The sequence below is a fragment of the Typopeltis vanoorti genome, chromosome 12, assembly GCF_054136105.1.
Source record: "Typopeltis vanoorti isolate ZY-2024b chromosome 12, IOZ_Tvanoo_1.0, whole genome shotgun sequence".
NCBI lineage: Eukaryota > Metazoa > Arthropoda > Arachnida > Uropygi > Thelyphonidae > Typopeltis > Typopeltis vanoorti.
The window spans coordinates 46,248,722-46,265,711 of NC_143560.1; the positions used below are offsets into that span (position 1 = coordinate 46,248,722).

The 16,990-nt window shown below is 34.0% G+C and overlaps 1 protein-coding gene across 1 annotated transcript in view; it reads left to right on the forward strand.

Moving 5' to 3' along the window:
• The window catches only part of LOC150100751 (uncharacterized), a 161,138-nt gene that overhangs the window by 61,999 nt on the left and 82,149 nt on the right, over nucleotides 1-16,990 (forward strand). The window contains exons 4-5 of the mRNA XM_090401264.1: nucleotides 1,965-2,093; nucleotides 12,360-12,476. Of these exons, the coding sequence (XP_090257390.1) occupies nucleotides 1,965-2,093; nucleotides 12,360-12,476 (246 nt within the window). The remainder of the gene's footprint in view (nucleotides 1-1,964; nucleotides 2,094-12,359; nucleotides 12,477-16,990) is intronic.

Below are 16,990 nucleotides of genomic sequence, written 5' to 3' on the forward strand. Positions count from 1 at the left end.
TAAAGAAATATGCATTAAGGAGAAGTAAAGTTCTGAAAGCAGTGAAGAATATAGCATCAACATCTGACACTTCCATTTTTGCCAGGCAAAAATGGAAGCGTCAGATGTTGTTTTATAGTCTGTTATCGACAAATCCTTTATTAGAACATTACATTATATCCCCTCTGTTCAAATAATTAGGCAGAACAGCATGCCATTGTTCACTCACTTTTATGTCTCCATGAATTAGAGCTGAATACTTCTTAATAAAAGACTGTAGTTTATAGCCACCTAGTATTAACAGAACAAACAAGAAATCTGATAATGTTTCTTACTCTAGAGGAATAAAAAATTGAGCTCTGATAAAGATGTCTACTAGAGCACTAGGAAAAGAGAAAGTAAGTCATTTGGCCAAGGAAATAGCTATGAATGAATAGCTGTTCCTTAGCCAAATGATACATTAAGGAAACAGCTTAATTCTTTGGCATATCTTAGCTATAAAAAGTTTTCAAAATGAGCTATAAAAACTTGCAGAAGAAATGTCTGTCATCAGCCAGATCAGTTTGAAAGCATCTTTTCTGTGAAGTTAAGCAAACCTGTGGCCATTTAGTACTTGGGAAGGTGATACCTGGAATTGCTGGCTGCTGCTTGCAAATTAGTTTCATTAGCCTTCCACAGTGCAGTTGGAAGAATGATGCACCCTTTGATTTGGAAAAAGATCTGAGTTCAGTTTTTGTCATGGCAAGAGGAATCTTCATGTGGACTTGAAAATAAGTTGGCCAGTCTTTTACAGAGGCAGCAAGGCTTGTGATTCTAGAAGCTTGGGTTGCATACAGACAGATTGGTAGAGAACACATGCAATTAACAGACAGAAATACTATTAGTAGATGGTTGATAATGTAATTGTAGATGGCGGATTGTGTAGATGAAGGATTAAATAATGTAGCTAGTTGTATAGTATAGTGTGGCCTCCCATGAGTGGGAAGAAAAATGGAGAAAGTCTAGAAACAGATCAGCAACAAAAGAATTTGTACTGACTGTCAAAATGAGATTCCAGATGGCAGCAGCAGACACCTTCTGTTCAAGAGTAATCAGGACAGTAATGATATTGAAAAATAAGACATTATCTTAGAGGGAAAAAGGAAGATGAGACAAGACGAGACATTATCCTCACTGATTTCACATTCTTGAATGTCTATTTTGCATTTTTAGTTCTTATGTTAACAGATTGTTGATCTAATTTTTGTAATTATGAGTTATTAGAATCTAACCTTATGCCTCTGATATAATATATCATCTCTTCAGGAGACCAATTTTGAAACTCAGAGTCAAACTAATCTAAAATAATTATTCAGAACTCTTTGTCAACAAGATGGAGTTTCAGTTAGCATAACATACTAAATTGAATATAAAATTATAAATGTATTGGTATTATGGTAACATGCATATTAAAGCAAGGTATTCAGTGTATGTAAAATAGGGGAAAAAAAAAGGAAAATCTTAATTAAAATTTATGTAAATACATGTAATATATACAGTTGCATATATGTAGTTATATGTAATGGAGCATGTAGAAAAAATATATGATCTCTAAGTAGGGTTGTTGAACACACACACAGAGAATCCATTTTAAGCAGTAGATTATTAACATAATCTTTGGTTGTAGTTTTCTTTTCTTTTTTTTTTTTTCTTCTTTTGAAATGCCAGTGTAAAAATAAGTATGGGATAGTTCTGGCAAGAGAGAAGATGTCAGTTAATTAAAGTAATATAACTTTGTGTACTATTATTTGTCTTTTTGGTTTTGGCTTAGAGGTCAATGATAATGTAAACTTCTCATGTGGTATTATCTTAGTAACCTGTTCACACCTTGAGGATGCATATCAAGAATTTGATGATGATTATAACTTTGTATATTTTTTTTATTGATTTTGATGTTTTATCAAATTAGTATTGTAGTCTTATGTGTAATTTCTTGTTATTATTAGGTATGCTTACCAAAGTCCCCAGACTTAAATTGTTTTTCTCCTAAACTAATAACTAGAGCCCTATCATCTCACCTTCAGACTTGTTGCTGTTCAGTTGTTCTACATGATTCAGCATCCCTCATTAATAAGGTAACCACACTTAGTGCAGATTATTGTTTTATTTATTATCTGCATTATAATAGCTTTATATCCATGATTTTTAAGGCATTTTTATGCCAAACATTAGTAGCAACATTTTTAAACTGCTGATTTGATTTTGTATTATTAATTAAAATTTTAACTCTCCTCTTTCATTTTTATTTATTTTTTTCAAAATCTTAGTATTTAATTTTATTCCTTATGAATTCTAAATCTGCATGTAGTTTAGCTAGAGACGAATCTGTTTGAAGTTTCTGCTTTTTAGTTGTAGAGTAGTATTATTACTAGATGTTTTACTGACTGAGTTAATTAATGTTATTCAAAGTTATTTTTACATTTCTGACCATATTTATATATTTAGTAATAGAAGTTCAGATATTATTTCTGAAAGAAATTTATAGTTTTTGGTGAATGCTTTGTAATTTATTGTCATTATTTTTGAATGGCCTAAAAAGATCTGGGTTTTAATTCTGGTCATTCCAATGCTTAGATTTAAAGATTTGGGTTCATCCTTTCAAGGACACAAAGAAATTTTCTGAAGACAAGATAGTTAAGTTAGGGCTTTTTCCTCTCAGAAACTCTTGTGCCATTCCATGGAAAATACACACAATTAATAACAGTGCACTTCCCTTATGCTTATTAGGAGATAATGCTATTCTGAAGTAAATAGTGATTTTTAGAAATTGAGATCTTCACTTTACAACAAATTGTTGAGAAATCATGGGAATATAACAAAGATCTGTATTTAAGTTTCATAGATCTGGAAAAGGCATATGACGAGGTGCCAAGAGAGAAGCTATTCAAATGCCACAGTTTTATGGTGTCGGTGTGGCATTATATCAAGCAATACTTAGTCTTTATTTGAGTTGTAAGTCAGCAGTTAGAATTGAAGGAAGTACAGGAAGATGGTTTAATGTTAAATCTGGTGTGAGACAAGGATGTACATTATCACCTCTGTTATTCATTATCTATATGGATCACATTATGAAGGAAAGTGGTATTAAACATGATATCAAAATTGGAGATGTTAATGTCAGCTATTCATTTTTGCAGATGATGTTAAACTTCTAAATAAATCCACTACAAGTCTGCAAGATTCCCTGACTAAATTGAGTAGCTGTTGTAATAGATATGGTATGGTCAGCAATAACAAGACAAAGACAATGAAAATAGGCAGAATCATTGAAAATATCAACTGCATTGTAAATGGAGAAACTATAGAACAAGTAAAACATTTCAGCTACTTAGGCACAATTTTTAGTGAAGATGGTAAATTAAATATGGAAATAGACAACAGGATCAACAAAGCTGGTATGGTAGGAAGTCAACTGAATAAATTTATATGGAGTAAGAAAGAAATTAGTGAAAACACTAAATTAGCTGTATACAACACAGTGTTCAAACCAGTTTTAACTTATGGATCTGAGAGCTAGATCAGAAGTAAAACCTTTGACCAAAGACTAGAGACTGCAGATATGAGAGTCCTGAGAAAGATTAGGGGAACAAACAGATGGCATCAATGGCAATATTATATTAAAAACGAAGATATTAGGAAAGAACTTGACATTGTCACCATCCAGGAATGCGTTAGCAGAGCTAATCTCAGGTGGTTTGGTCACTTAAACAGAATGGGCGAGGAAAGATTAGCAAAACAAGTGTTCTCTGCCAGGTTGGCAGGAAAACGACCCAGAGGAAGACCTAGATATAGGTAGATTGATTGATTTTCATGTAGTACTATCATATCCTGTACACCCCTTGAGAGTTCATGGCAGGATTTTGATGATGATGAGAAATTGAGATATAGACCTTTATACCTGTAATAATAATAGATAAATGCATACAGCATTAGACTAGTTAAGGAAGTTTTTCAAACAGGAGGAGTCTGGATATGCCCCCACTGAAACCTTGAGTATAGTGGTATTCAAAGAAAAAAAAACTTGGATTTATATCCATATGCTTTGGCGAAGTGGCAAGAAAGGAGCAAAGTGAAATAGCAAGTGTAAGAATGTCAGTAGTAATATAGAAGAAACACAAGTAGAATATCAAATTTGGGAAGAAATAGATAAGAGAATAATGAAAATGGCTGTGAAAATATTATTATTATTCTAAGACCCTGTGGAGTCAGAGACTTATCTACGAGGTCACTTTTGTCATACACACACAGTTCCATCATTCTGTGTCATAAACACATTCAGATTCTCTGCAGACACCACACTCTCAAGCACTGCATTCCATTTATTCACAACTCTCAATGTTATTTACATTGAGAGTTATGAATAAGTGGAATGCAGTGCTTGAGAGTGCCATACCACCATTTACACACACATTGTACAGTTTCTATGGATAATCCTTTGTTCTCCCTTAATCCCCCACCATTTTATGAAAATCCTGTTCAGTGTTAATACTATAACAACCCTTACCAACTTGTATGTCTCTCATATTACCCTTCTTCCTCCTATCCACTAGACTCTTCAAATTGCATCATCTCAACCTTTCTTCATATTCAATATTCCAAAGATCAGAAACTATTTTGGTCAATTGCCTCTGGACCTTCTCCAACATCTCTTCATCCTTTTGAAAACTAGGTGACCAAATCTGTGCACAGTAGTCCATATGTGGCCTAATCAATACAATGGAACCAGATCTTCCTTACTTATGTGTCAGTGTCCTTTGCATCAATGTCAGAATTTGTTGTGTTTTCCTCACAATTTTGACAATATGATCTCTAAATTTTAAATCTTTATCCACCATCACCCCAAGATCTCTTATTTCCTCAACCTCCAACATTATATCCCCACCAAGAGTAAATTTTACATCCCATCTTTGTTTTCCAAATTTTAAAACCTTACATTTTGCAACAGTGAACTAGCATCCCCACTCCTATACCAATTCACTTAATCTATTCTTCTAAAGCCACAAACATCAGCTCTACTCCTCATAGTTTGTCTTAACTTTGCATCATCTTCAAACAACTGTATATATATCCCCATTCAAATCTTTCTCAATATTATTAACATACAGGTTAAAAAAACCATAATCATTCTTTTTTGTAGCTGGCTACATATGAACGAACTCCCTAGAATTTTTTTGGCTTCATTAGCTAACTGCTGCTCATACTTCACTTTTTCTACCCTTACCAATTGAGTCACCATCCTTGCCTGTATGGCAATATATATTGCCATAATAATAGTGACAATAATCAATTCCTCGTGGAATTGATTATTATCACCACTCCTCTTATGTTGTCTCCTAATGCCTTTTTTTTCTCTGTATTGCATACGTAATCTCTTCATCCATCCATTTTACCTACCTTATTTAACCTTCTGACCTTTGGAAATACATTTAGAAATTGCTTCTATTAGATAGTTCTTGAATATCACCCAAGCTGCATTGATCTCCTTTTCACTCAACTCCTCATTCCATGCTACAGCTGCAAGAAGCTGTCTCCTGAGCTTCTCATAATCACCAGTCTTGTCCACATTCTCTCTTTCCTCGTGGAAGTCCTCACATGGTTGGCAACTACCTAGTGGTTGATCTCCATCCAGTTGGTCTCCATCCAGATCAACCATGGTGGTTGGCAACCACCATGTTTGGTGGTTGATGGTGGTTTGGTGACCTTGATGGATTATTATCACTCCATTATTATTAATATTATCAACTGGATGGAGATTTGACACCTCATTTATAACATCCTCTGATGAGATGGTCAAATTCATGACCCTTCAATCCTTGTGTGCCTTCTGTTAAATACTGCCTGAGGTAGTTGTCCCTCAAAAACTCAAGAAACTCATTTTCTTTACTTCCAGTTGCTATCTCATCATCCCAATCTATATTGCCATAATTAAAATCACCTATAATGATCACCCTTTGTGTTGGCTAATTTGCTTATACATTTCCTGGTCATTATCCTCCATGTTACAGGTCTATAGCAACATCCAATGAAGTATTTCATTCTGTTTACTTTTATCTCACACCTACTGTCTCAAAGCCACTACCACTATTTCTCCCTTACATCTCTACCTTGTGTGGACATAAAATCTTTTTCTGTCATCAATAGCACTCCACCTCCCTTTTTATCCTTTCTATCTTCACGAAATACATCATACCCTTTCATCTCTATTTCTGTCAGGATGTCATACTCATCCAACCATGTCTCACTTATTCTAACAATTTTTGGGTGAACAAACTCAATCACTGCAACTGTTTCATTTTCCTTGCTTCTGATACTTCTAGCATTCATATTCACACATAACACCTCATTCCTGGATCTATAACAAGTTTCACTGATACTTGTTATTGTCCTCCCACTTTATCCACACTTATTAGATGTGACTTCTCCATACTTTCCTCAAGTCATTTCTTTTTCTCCTTATTCATCTAGGATGAATAAGGAGAAAAGTTCTTCAAATCCAACTGTTTTCCCATTTCCCAAATGTGTAGACAAATGTGTAGAATGCATGTGTAGACAAAAAAAGGTCATTCCCTCCCTTTTTTTTGTCTACACATGCATTCACATTCACTTGGAGCATCAACCTTTCTTATGCTGTGTTCATCCTGAGTCTCCCTGTTTGTTTTGCACACTTGTTCTCTGTTCTCTGCACTCATGTTCATACTTCATTCATAAGCACCACTTCAATCTCTCCTCCTTTACTCTCCTGCTCTTTCACATTGCTTCTTACTTGCTCAGATTTATTCTCTGCACTTATTACTCTTCCTTCCAGCAGTATCTCTCCAAATGATTCACACCAAAAAACATTCAAATGCAGTCCATCATTCTTACATGAGGAGATACTCAAAAATTGATGGAATTAATTTAAAAAAAATTTTTTAGTAAAGTTTATAATACCATATTCTAGTCTCCTTCAAAGTATACTCTCCATGAGTCAGTGCACTTGCCCCAACATTTTTCCAGCTGCTGGAAACAATTCTGGAACTGCAATACTGTTTATGGTCTCCAGTGACTTTTCTTTCACTTCGTCCACATCATCAAATCACTTCTCTTTCATGGTTTTCTTTATCTGTGAGAACAAAATAAAGTCACATGGAGATTGATCGAGAGAGAGATTTTTTATTTATTTATTTATTTTTTTATCTTCTGTTAGCAAACAAGGCACAAATTTAGTAGACATACATTTCATTTGCAAATCTTTTGTCAAAATTCACTGGCATGAATTCCATGACAAATTTGTCTCTTCAAAAACTTGCTCAATGATGTTTGGATGATCTTTATTGATTGCCTGGCAAACCTTTTTGATGTTTCATCGTTTCTGCTTGTCGAAGGTCGGTCAGATCTTGGTTGGTCTTCAACTGACATGTCCCCATTTTTGAATGGGAAAATCACTCATAGACTTACATTCCTAAAGCATCATCCTTAAAGACTTGCTGAAACATAACAATAGTTTCATCTGCAGTTTTAACCCCCCCCCCCCAAAAAAAAACTTTCATGCACATTCTCTGTTCCTTATGGTCAGTCATCATAAAATCACTAAACTTGCTTGTAAGCACTAACAAAAAAGCAGCCAGAACAATAAACCAGTCCATACAGGATGATGCCACTTGCCAGGCTAGTATGGAAAATTGCACATTCACTATGCCTAGTGGCATCATCCGTAATTAGAAAATGTGCGTGTGCCAAGTTCAGATTTCAGTTATTTTTGGGTATCCCTTTGTACAGTTCAGTTCTTCCTTCAAAAACATTTCAAATATTAACGAATTGCACTCCTTTCTCTTCACACATTTCTGCTAATATTCTTAATTCTTGCCTCTCCATCTCATTTCATCACTGTCATAACCTGAGGAATACAAATACCTATCCTATCGGACTATTACCTTTTATTTTTCTTAACCGATATCAATCTTACATTCTTCTTCTTGTTTCCAGTCAAGTCCCTACTATCACTTCCAACTCCTTTGTTCATTTACTCCTCATATATAGTGCCTCTAGCACACTAGATACGAGGAGTAAAACTATTCATTTTATCTCCTGAAAAACAAACTTCATGAATCTTCTCATTTACCACATTTCTAATAATCGAATCACCATACAGCACCACTCATAAGTCTTTCGCTACCTTTTCATACCAACATCATTTTTCATCTTCTTCACTCTTTTCCATACATATCTCCAGTTCTCTTCATTTCAGGTTTCAAATCTTACTTCCTTTTTTCACTATTATTCACTCTTGCTATTTTATTGCCTGTCACATACACTTGTTTGCCATTAACCCCTCTTACTGCTAATTGCACTCTGTTTTTCTCTGTCATTATCACCGCTTTATTGTTAATTGACCTTTTTTTCTCGCTATCATTTCCACACACACTTTGAATTCACACAATCTTCAACTGCCATGCTAGTTATGATGCCATGTTCCTTTCTTGTATTTAAACTATTTAAACTCATTTTAAGCAAACCTCATGGTCCATCAGAATATCACATTTCCTACATACCCACATTCGTTCTTTCTGCATTCAGCCTCTCTACATAAATATCTGCAACATCTTCCCACATACATACTACATTCACAGCACTGCACCATTTTTGAGAAATCCACAGCGTGTACTTTATTTGTCTTTCGCACAGACCTGTGCATTGATTTGCCTTTCACTGCCATTTGTTATGAGTGTGCTAACAAAAACAATGAATTTATGATGATATTGCCAAAAAAATTTATCCAAACACGACATTCTACACTCAAATATCTCACAGTAATACTTAATCTACAATTTAGACAATATTGGCACACATTTAAATATGAAATTTACTTATCTTTCTTCACCCCACATGATGGCCGATGTTTAACTTCATTGCTGGAGTTGTAGTTGCCATAAAAAAATCGATGTTGTAGTTGTCATGTGCAGTTCTAATGAATATGTTAAGAAAGAAATAAAGAACAATTTTATAGATAAAGTGAAAGAAGTATTAACGAAGGTTAAGGACTAAGAATTATGCCTTGAGAACCAGCAGTGGTCAACAGTGAAGTTACCTCCTAGAGGTAAATACTTGGCTCTGTTTATAGAGGTATTCCTGATGAAGGCAAGAAAAAATGAAAATAAAGAGAGACAGAATGTTACAGAAATATCTCTGATTTAAAAATACCCCTTTGTGAGCATAGAAGATTGACAAGTTTATATATCATAGAGCAACAGGCAGCTTAAGATCTCTTATTGACTATGGAATCACTAAACATCATTAAAGAAAAAAGTAACATAATATTGTCAGATGTTAAAGTGCTACTGAGGAATGAAATGTGGTTCAGATTACTAATTTTTATTAAAGATGCATGCTGTGTGTGTTTCTCTGATTTAAATGAATACCATATGAAGGATAAATATGGAAATCATAAAATACCATGTACTGACTACAGCTGCTACTACTACACAAGATGATTCAATGATTATATAGAAATAGATTGGAGAGAAATGCATTTAAACACAGGAAAAATACTGTAGTCAAATCTCACTATCTAATAATGATGTGTGAAGCAATAAACAAAACTCTGGGAGAGGTGACTTAGGAAATGAGAAGTGACAAATAGAAAATGGAAAGCTCTGGTGCAAGGAAGAGATCCAGGAAAAGGTGTGAAGAATAAGACCCTTTCCAGGATCTCTTCCTTACATCAAAACTTAAAATAATAAAAATAAATAATAAAATGGAGTTAGAGACACAAAATGAATGATGAAATATAAACTTAAAAGTTTTTTGTTTTTTTAATCCAGGGAAGGAATAAAAAATAAGATTGATTTAGAATAATGGAGAAGATATGAAGATTTGCACTAAAAAAAATTAGATTTTATGGGAAAATCAAATCAGGAAGGATAATTATTCATAAGGATAAAGAAGGATTAAGATACATACACATTTAAAATGGCTAAAAATGTCAAGTCTTTGGACTGTGAGATATAACAACAGAGGAGAAATTAAGATATAACAGATGTGGATGAAAGAAAATGATACATTTATTAATGAAAATTATAAATGAAATGTATAATGGAATGCTGATACCAGAAACTACAAGGATTAAAAAAAAAAAAAAAACTGTGGTAATTTGTATAACTAAATAATGTTATTAGAATTAAATTAAAGATGCCAAGAAATTATATTCTTATTTAATCTATCAAAGTACAAGCAAACAAAGATTGTGCATGAAGTAACTTTCACAACTAGGCTACTTGTATATAGAGACTAATGACTTCATAATGCAAAGCACACACACCCTTTTGGATGTGTGTATATAGATGCTGATGACTTCACATTAATTAATTGTCTTAGTATCCCATAATGCAAGCACACATCCTTTTGGGTGTGTGTTTGTCATGTCTGTTGTATCATCACAACTAAGCTACTTGGATGTGTACTTTGCATTATGGGATACTAAAGCAATTAATATGGAGTGACTAGCATCTACATTATTAGAATTATCGGAATAAGTAGGAGCAAATATTCTAAGCATTATAGTCTCTGTTTTATCCAGTTGGGAGAGCACTGTGGCTTCAGCTGGAAAGTCATGTCATCTGCTGGCTAATGAATTTTTTACAAGAATCTGTGTCACCATGGGATTTGAGCCTGTAATCTGTTGGTTGAAGAGTAGCTCCATTATCTACTTGGCCAACCAGGTGCTTTTTTTTTTTTAATTATTGTTAGTATTAGGTTAAGCCTAATGTTATTAGCAACATAAAGGGTGGCTCATAAGTCACAAAGGAATTTAAACATTTCATACTTTTTTTATTTATTAATTATTTTCTTTTTTCCTGTTATAATGAAGTACAGAACCTGGAAATTTTTTTTATTAGTTATGAAAAATCACATCACATAAATGCCTTCCATTTTCGGCTTCACAAAGATGAGCCCTTTCTACAGCATATTCTATAACAGCTGTTATTGTTTCTGGCTGAAGTGCCCCAATTTTTGCATGAATGTTCTCCTTCAGCTGTCAAATTGTCTGCGACTTGTTTATATACACCTCCTCCTTCAGGTAACATCATAGGAAGAATTCGGAGTCATCAGATCTGTAGAACTTGATAGCCAATTAATAATATCAAATTAATGGCCAATTAATTTGATATTCTTTTTTCAAATTAATTTTCAAAATAAAATTGCATGATTTTGGTTCTTTGTTGAGTTGTGAACTTTTCCATGATTAATTTCCAAAATGTTCCCTTAGTATACTGAAAAAAATAAAATGAAAAATTAATAATCCAAAAAAGTTATTCGCATTTTAAACCCCTTCGTGACTTATGGGCCACCTTCTAGAATGACAGGTTGTGGATATCTTGTTGTGTTTGAATCATAAAATCAGCACCAGGTATAGTGTGCTTTTATAAAGTTGATGTGACTAAAGGTACCATTCTTTCAGATTAACAGAAGATAGGTTGATAACTATGCACCTGTCATCTTGGTTGGCCAAACTATTAGCATATTTGCTATATAACCAGCATGCTGCAGGGTTTGAATCCCACCCTGGTTGTAGATATTTGTGATTGTTTAAGTAGGAGATGAATTTCATTGTTCAGTGATAGATCACTGCTCTGCTTATTGGAGGCCTGAAGTGGCTTGACAAAGTTCCATGTTTATTTTCTAGAGCAGTGTTTTTGGACTATGTAAAAATAAATAAATAAAAGTACACAAAAAATATATAAAATTAATTTAAAAATATCATGAGAACAAAAAAGAGGTTTTATAGTTTAGAAGTGGCACTCTTTGTAATGCAAAATTCTCTAAACATTGCCTTTTTTAATTTCAATTATTTTGCATCTGAAATGTTTGTGGCATCTAATGAAATCACTGGGCCAATGTTCAAAAACTTGCAAGAACAGTTTCATTAGTGGGTGATGACTACTTGTGCCTTTAGGCAATCAAATTTAATATACCTCTCTTTATGCCATTTACTAAAAGCCCTCCACACATACATTTACAGCAATGAGTGTTTTTTTTTTTAAAGAGAGTTGGAAGATGAATATTATGATTATTATAGCAACCTCCATAGAGTTAGACTCATCTTTTATGCTCATAGCATCCACAACATTTTGGCAATGTATTTCACTTTTCAAATATATAAACATATTTGGTATTTTCCCCAGATGGTGGATGACAAGAGTTCATTTCAGACTGTTCAAGAGTTGTATTAATTATGATCATTTTTTATTTTCCTCATTTTGCCTAATATGAATAATACTGTGAATAATAATCATTAGACTAGCTTATAGTGTTAGGCCACACATATTTGCTCAGGGATTACATCGTTTGTTCTTGTTGCACAGATGATTGGTTTTCTTTCTGCCTTTCTGGATGATGAAGAAAAATTGTGTTCCTGTTTTGTTTCAGAAATTAAACCAGTGCCATATTATTCTGGCCTGTATGCTCAGGGATTATTGAAAGTAGGTATTAATTTTTTTTTTTTGCTATTTCATTTAATATGAGGGTTATAAGTTATGGGGTATATAATCTATTAAAGCATTGTTGTAGTTTTTACTTTTCTTTTTTTATATACATCCTCTATCAGAATTAATTTTTTGTATCCAAAAGTTTTGTTAAATGTATTGAAGAAAAAAAAATCAGTTAACAACAAGCTCAATAAATTCACCAAGTTGTTGCTTGTCTTAACAAGTATGTACAAATAGTCATACATTATGAGATTGGAATACCAACTATTATCAGAAACTTCTGAGGTATTTCTCCAGTTTGTATAATATAACTACCATGAGTATTTTTGTTTGGGAAGACCTAAGTTCTAGTCCCATCATGATGCAAATAGAACCTTTACAAGGGTTTTTCAACTAAAGGTGAGTTATTCAGTGTTATATGGAAGTGGCAGGGTATTTTATTTTGCCAACATTCAAAATGGCCAGAGAATACACATTTCACAAACTCATTTTGTACAGCAGAGGAATAGTAAGCTGGCAGCTTTAAAATAACAGTATTCCACGTGGAAGAATTTGATACTTAAATTCTTGGGAGGACATAATCATCAGATATTGTTATATTTAATTATAAAATTTACATGTCAGAACTTTTTCAGCATATATAAGAATATTCTTTATTTGGTAAAAGATATACATATAGAAAGTGATAACAGAATAAGCAAATGGAACTATTACATAAAACAGAAAAAGCATCATAGTTTAACAGTTAAATTGTTCATCCACAATAAAGCTTTCAGTTTAATATATATATATATATATATATATATATATATTAAAAAAAAAAGTCATATAAGAAGTTCCAGGATAAGAGAACAAAGTGTAGTCACTAATGGTCTGGACTGAATCCTCAGTCACAGTATGAAGAGTTAGTGTGTTTCTATTTGCGGAACATCTGTTTGCATTTCCTATGTTCTGTTCTGATCCAGTTAAGTGTGGACCATAGATGTCTTGAAAGGGCAAAATCCTTTAATCTGGCATTTAGATTAGTAATAGTGACATGTAAGTTAGAGGTGCTGTTTACTGTACAAAATGAGTGTGTTGTGAAGTGCATATTCTCTGGCAAGTTTCAATGTTGGCAGAATAAAATATCTTCACTTCCATGATAAGATGATATCAAAGGCTTCCAAACATTCGCACAGCATTTTTCAAACACATAACATATTTAACCCTCTATTAACCTTGACATATTTACAGGTAAGCCAGTAATTACTTGAATGGTGATATTTCATCCATATTGGTGGTTAATTTACTCTTAATTAGTTTAAATTTTTAGCTACTGTATGATTATGGAAACCTAGCCAAAATATTAGCACAATTACAAATACCGTATTTGCCAGCATATAAGATGTACTTTTTTTTTGAAAATAGGTCTGAAAAACAGACCTATTTTCAAAGACCAATACTCAGTTTTTTATTACTTTCATTTCTGGAAATGTTCTCTGTTCCGAGTTACGCAATTTCTTTCTTGCTCCCTTGCAGTGTGTAAGAGCATTCCAGTTACGTTAGTTATGCTGGAATACATTCTAGTATTCCAGTTATGGATAGATAACATTTGATCTAGGCGCTCTGGCAGACTGTTGAAGAACCCTGCCCTGCTAGTATGGGATCAGTTTCGTTCTCACAGAACAGAAGATGCTAAAAATAAACGCAAGGTATTGAAAACTCAGTTAGCTGTAATTCCAGGAGGTCTAACTAGTCAGCTTCAACCTTTAGATGTCTGTATTAATAAACCATTTAAGGGATTTTTGAAGGAGAAGTGGAACACTGCATCCAGAAGACTGCTGGATGCAGTCTTCAGATTTTGAGGTTACGCCATCAGGAAGAAGGAAGAGGCCTAGCATTTTGCAAGTTTGTGAGTGGGTCAAAGTTTCATGGGATGCTGTGAAAACTGAGACACTGGTTAAATCATTTAAGCAGTGTGGCATTAGTAATGCACTGGATGGTACAGAGGACAATTTGTTGTATGAGGACTCAGATTCTGATTTAGAAGAGGTTTCAAGTGTCGAATTTCTGGGTTTTGACAAAGAATATTAACAGGTGGGTACTCTTTCCTAGTTAGATTAGGTATTTGTTGAAAGTAGACCTACTTAATACTTTATATTTGAAATACTGTAAATTCATTAGAATATTCAGTGATAAAGTTTTCTTTCCAAAAAATGTGTACAAAAAAAAGGGGTTGTGTCTTATACGCCAAATAGTATTCACATTCACAAGTGGTATCTGCTCATTAGATGTGTTTTACAAAATGTGTAAGCACCTATTGGATTTTTATTTGTCTGTCTGTATGCAAGTTTTTTTGGATTGTGTATGGATAATTTTTTTGAATATTAACTAAAAGGGGAACATTATTTTGCTATGGGATATACTAATGACAAAGCTGCTGTGCATTATGTATACTGCTATCTGCACCCTATCTGCAAGAGTTAAGCAAATAGAGTAAGAGTGAGATGGATGAACAGTGAAATCATGCAATCATGGCAATAAAAATTGTTATGGAGGAGGTACAAGACAGTTTGTAGTGAACAGATGTGTGAATCATATAAACTTCAGATCAGAAAAGTGACAAGCATGGTTAAAAAAGAAAAAGTAGAATATATGAGGACATTGGCCATTCAGGTCAAATGCTGTGTGGCAAGAAGAAAAATAATTATGACAGGTTGACACTGGTGGATAGTTATAGTAGCAGAGTAAGCATAGAAAATTGCATAGATAGTAAAGTTATTTAATGAACATCATCAGTGTATATCATACTGGTGTGAATGATGCTGTGCAACATATAGAAGGGAGGCAAATATTAGGAGAACTGGAAGTGAAAGAATTAGAAGTATATTGAGTGTTTGCTGGGATAGATGTTAACAAGACTCGGAGAATGAATGACATAGCACCATATATTTTTAAAAAATGTTCCAAAGAGTTAGCCGTGCCCTTGACTTGTATATTTGCAATAGGGAAGTGGAAAGAAGAAACTGAAGAAGTGGAAAGAAAGCAAAATAATACCTCTCCACAAGCATGGTTCTGGGACAGAAGTTTCCAATTATATACCAGTCTGTATCTGCAGTTATGGTGTTAGAGAAACTAGTTAGGAATAGAATACAGGATTGGATAGATGGACATAAAATTTTCCATGATGGTCAGCATGAAGGGCAGAATTTGTTTTAGCAATCTGCTTGCATTTTTTTGATAATGTGATGAATGCATTGGATAAAGGAGATTCATATATAGTAATTTTCTTGGACTTTGCAAGGGCATTTGATAGATTTCCACATGGCAGATTGGTGTATATGCAGAAGATTGGAATAGATAGTATATTGGTTAGATGAATTGGTGATTGGCAGGTATGTATGATGGAGCAGTGTCTCAAAAATGGAAGGTGACCAGCGGCATGCTTGAGGATTCCATTCTGGGTCCTTACTGTTTAACTTATTTATTAATTATATTGCATATGGATTGACTGGGGATCATCAGTTGTTTACTGGTGATGCAAAGTTAGGTAGAATTATCAGAAGTATTGCTGATGTTAATTCCCTACAGGAAGATTTGAATATACATTTAGCTTGGAGAGATAAGTGGAGTTGTAGTTTTAATATTAATAAATGCAAGGTGTTACACTTTGCGGTGCAGAGATATAAGGCTATACATACTGTATTATTATTATTACTGACACCTCCAGGGAGTCCAAAGACTCATTGAGGGAGGTCACCTACTCTACAGTTCTCTGTCTCCACCAACACCATCTACTGCCCACCACCACCACCACTACTAGTATTTTTCACAGACAATCACAAACATCCATGCCCAATGCGAGATTTGAACCCGCAGCCTTTTGGCTGAAGAGCAGATATGCTAACCAGGCTGGCACTGTATTGTTGGAGCTGTACTTCAGGAAGTGGATGAGATTCAGGATATTGGAGTGATGGTAGACAGTGGGATTCTGAGGGCACATTGTAAGTGTTGTGAAGACCACATCGTATTGCTGCTATGATAAAAATGTCAATGTACGGGTAAGGAGCTGTTGGCTGGTGCCTGTATAAAAGGCATTGGTCCAACCACACATGGACTCGTGATCAAGTTTGTTTGCCTAGTTTTCATTGTGATGTGGAAACACTAGAGAGTGTCCCAAGATGAATGATCAAAGTGATATTGGGGCTCTGAAGTGTTGATTATGCAGAGTTGTTGAGAGAATATGGATTACAGTGTTTGGTGTATATGACGAAAAGAGATATGATAGAGACCTTCAAATAGTTAAGGAATTCAATCAGATTAATACAGAAGGAAATTGTAAAAAGAGTGGATGTTAAGATGGGAAGAATGAGATGCCATCCCTGAAAGTTATAAGGATGTAGTGAAGCAGGATGTGAGAACTAGATTTTTAACATAGAGAGTTGTTGGTGAGTGGAAAGTGGAATGCATTGTGAATGCAGAGAGTGTTAATGATTTCAAAGTTCATTATGGTGACATGTTGTTGGTTG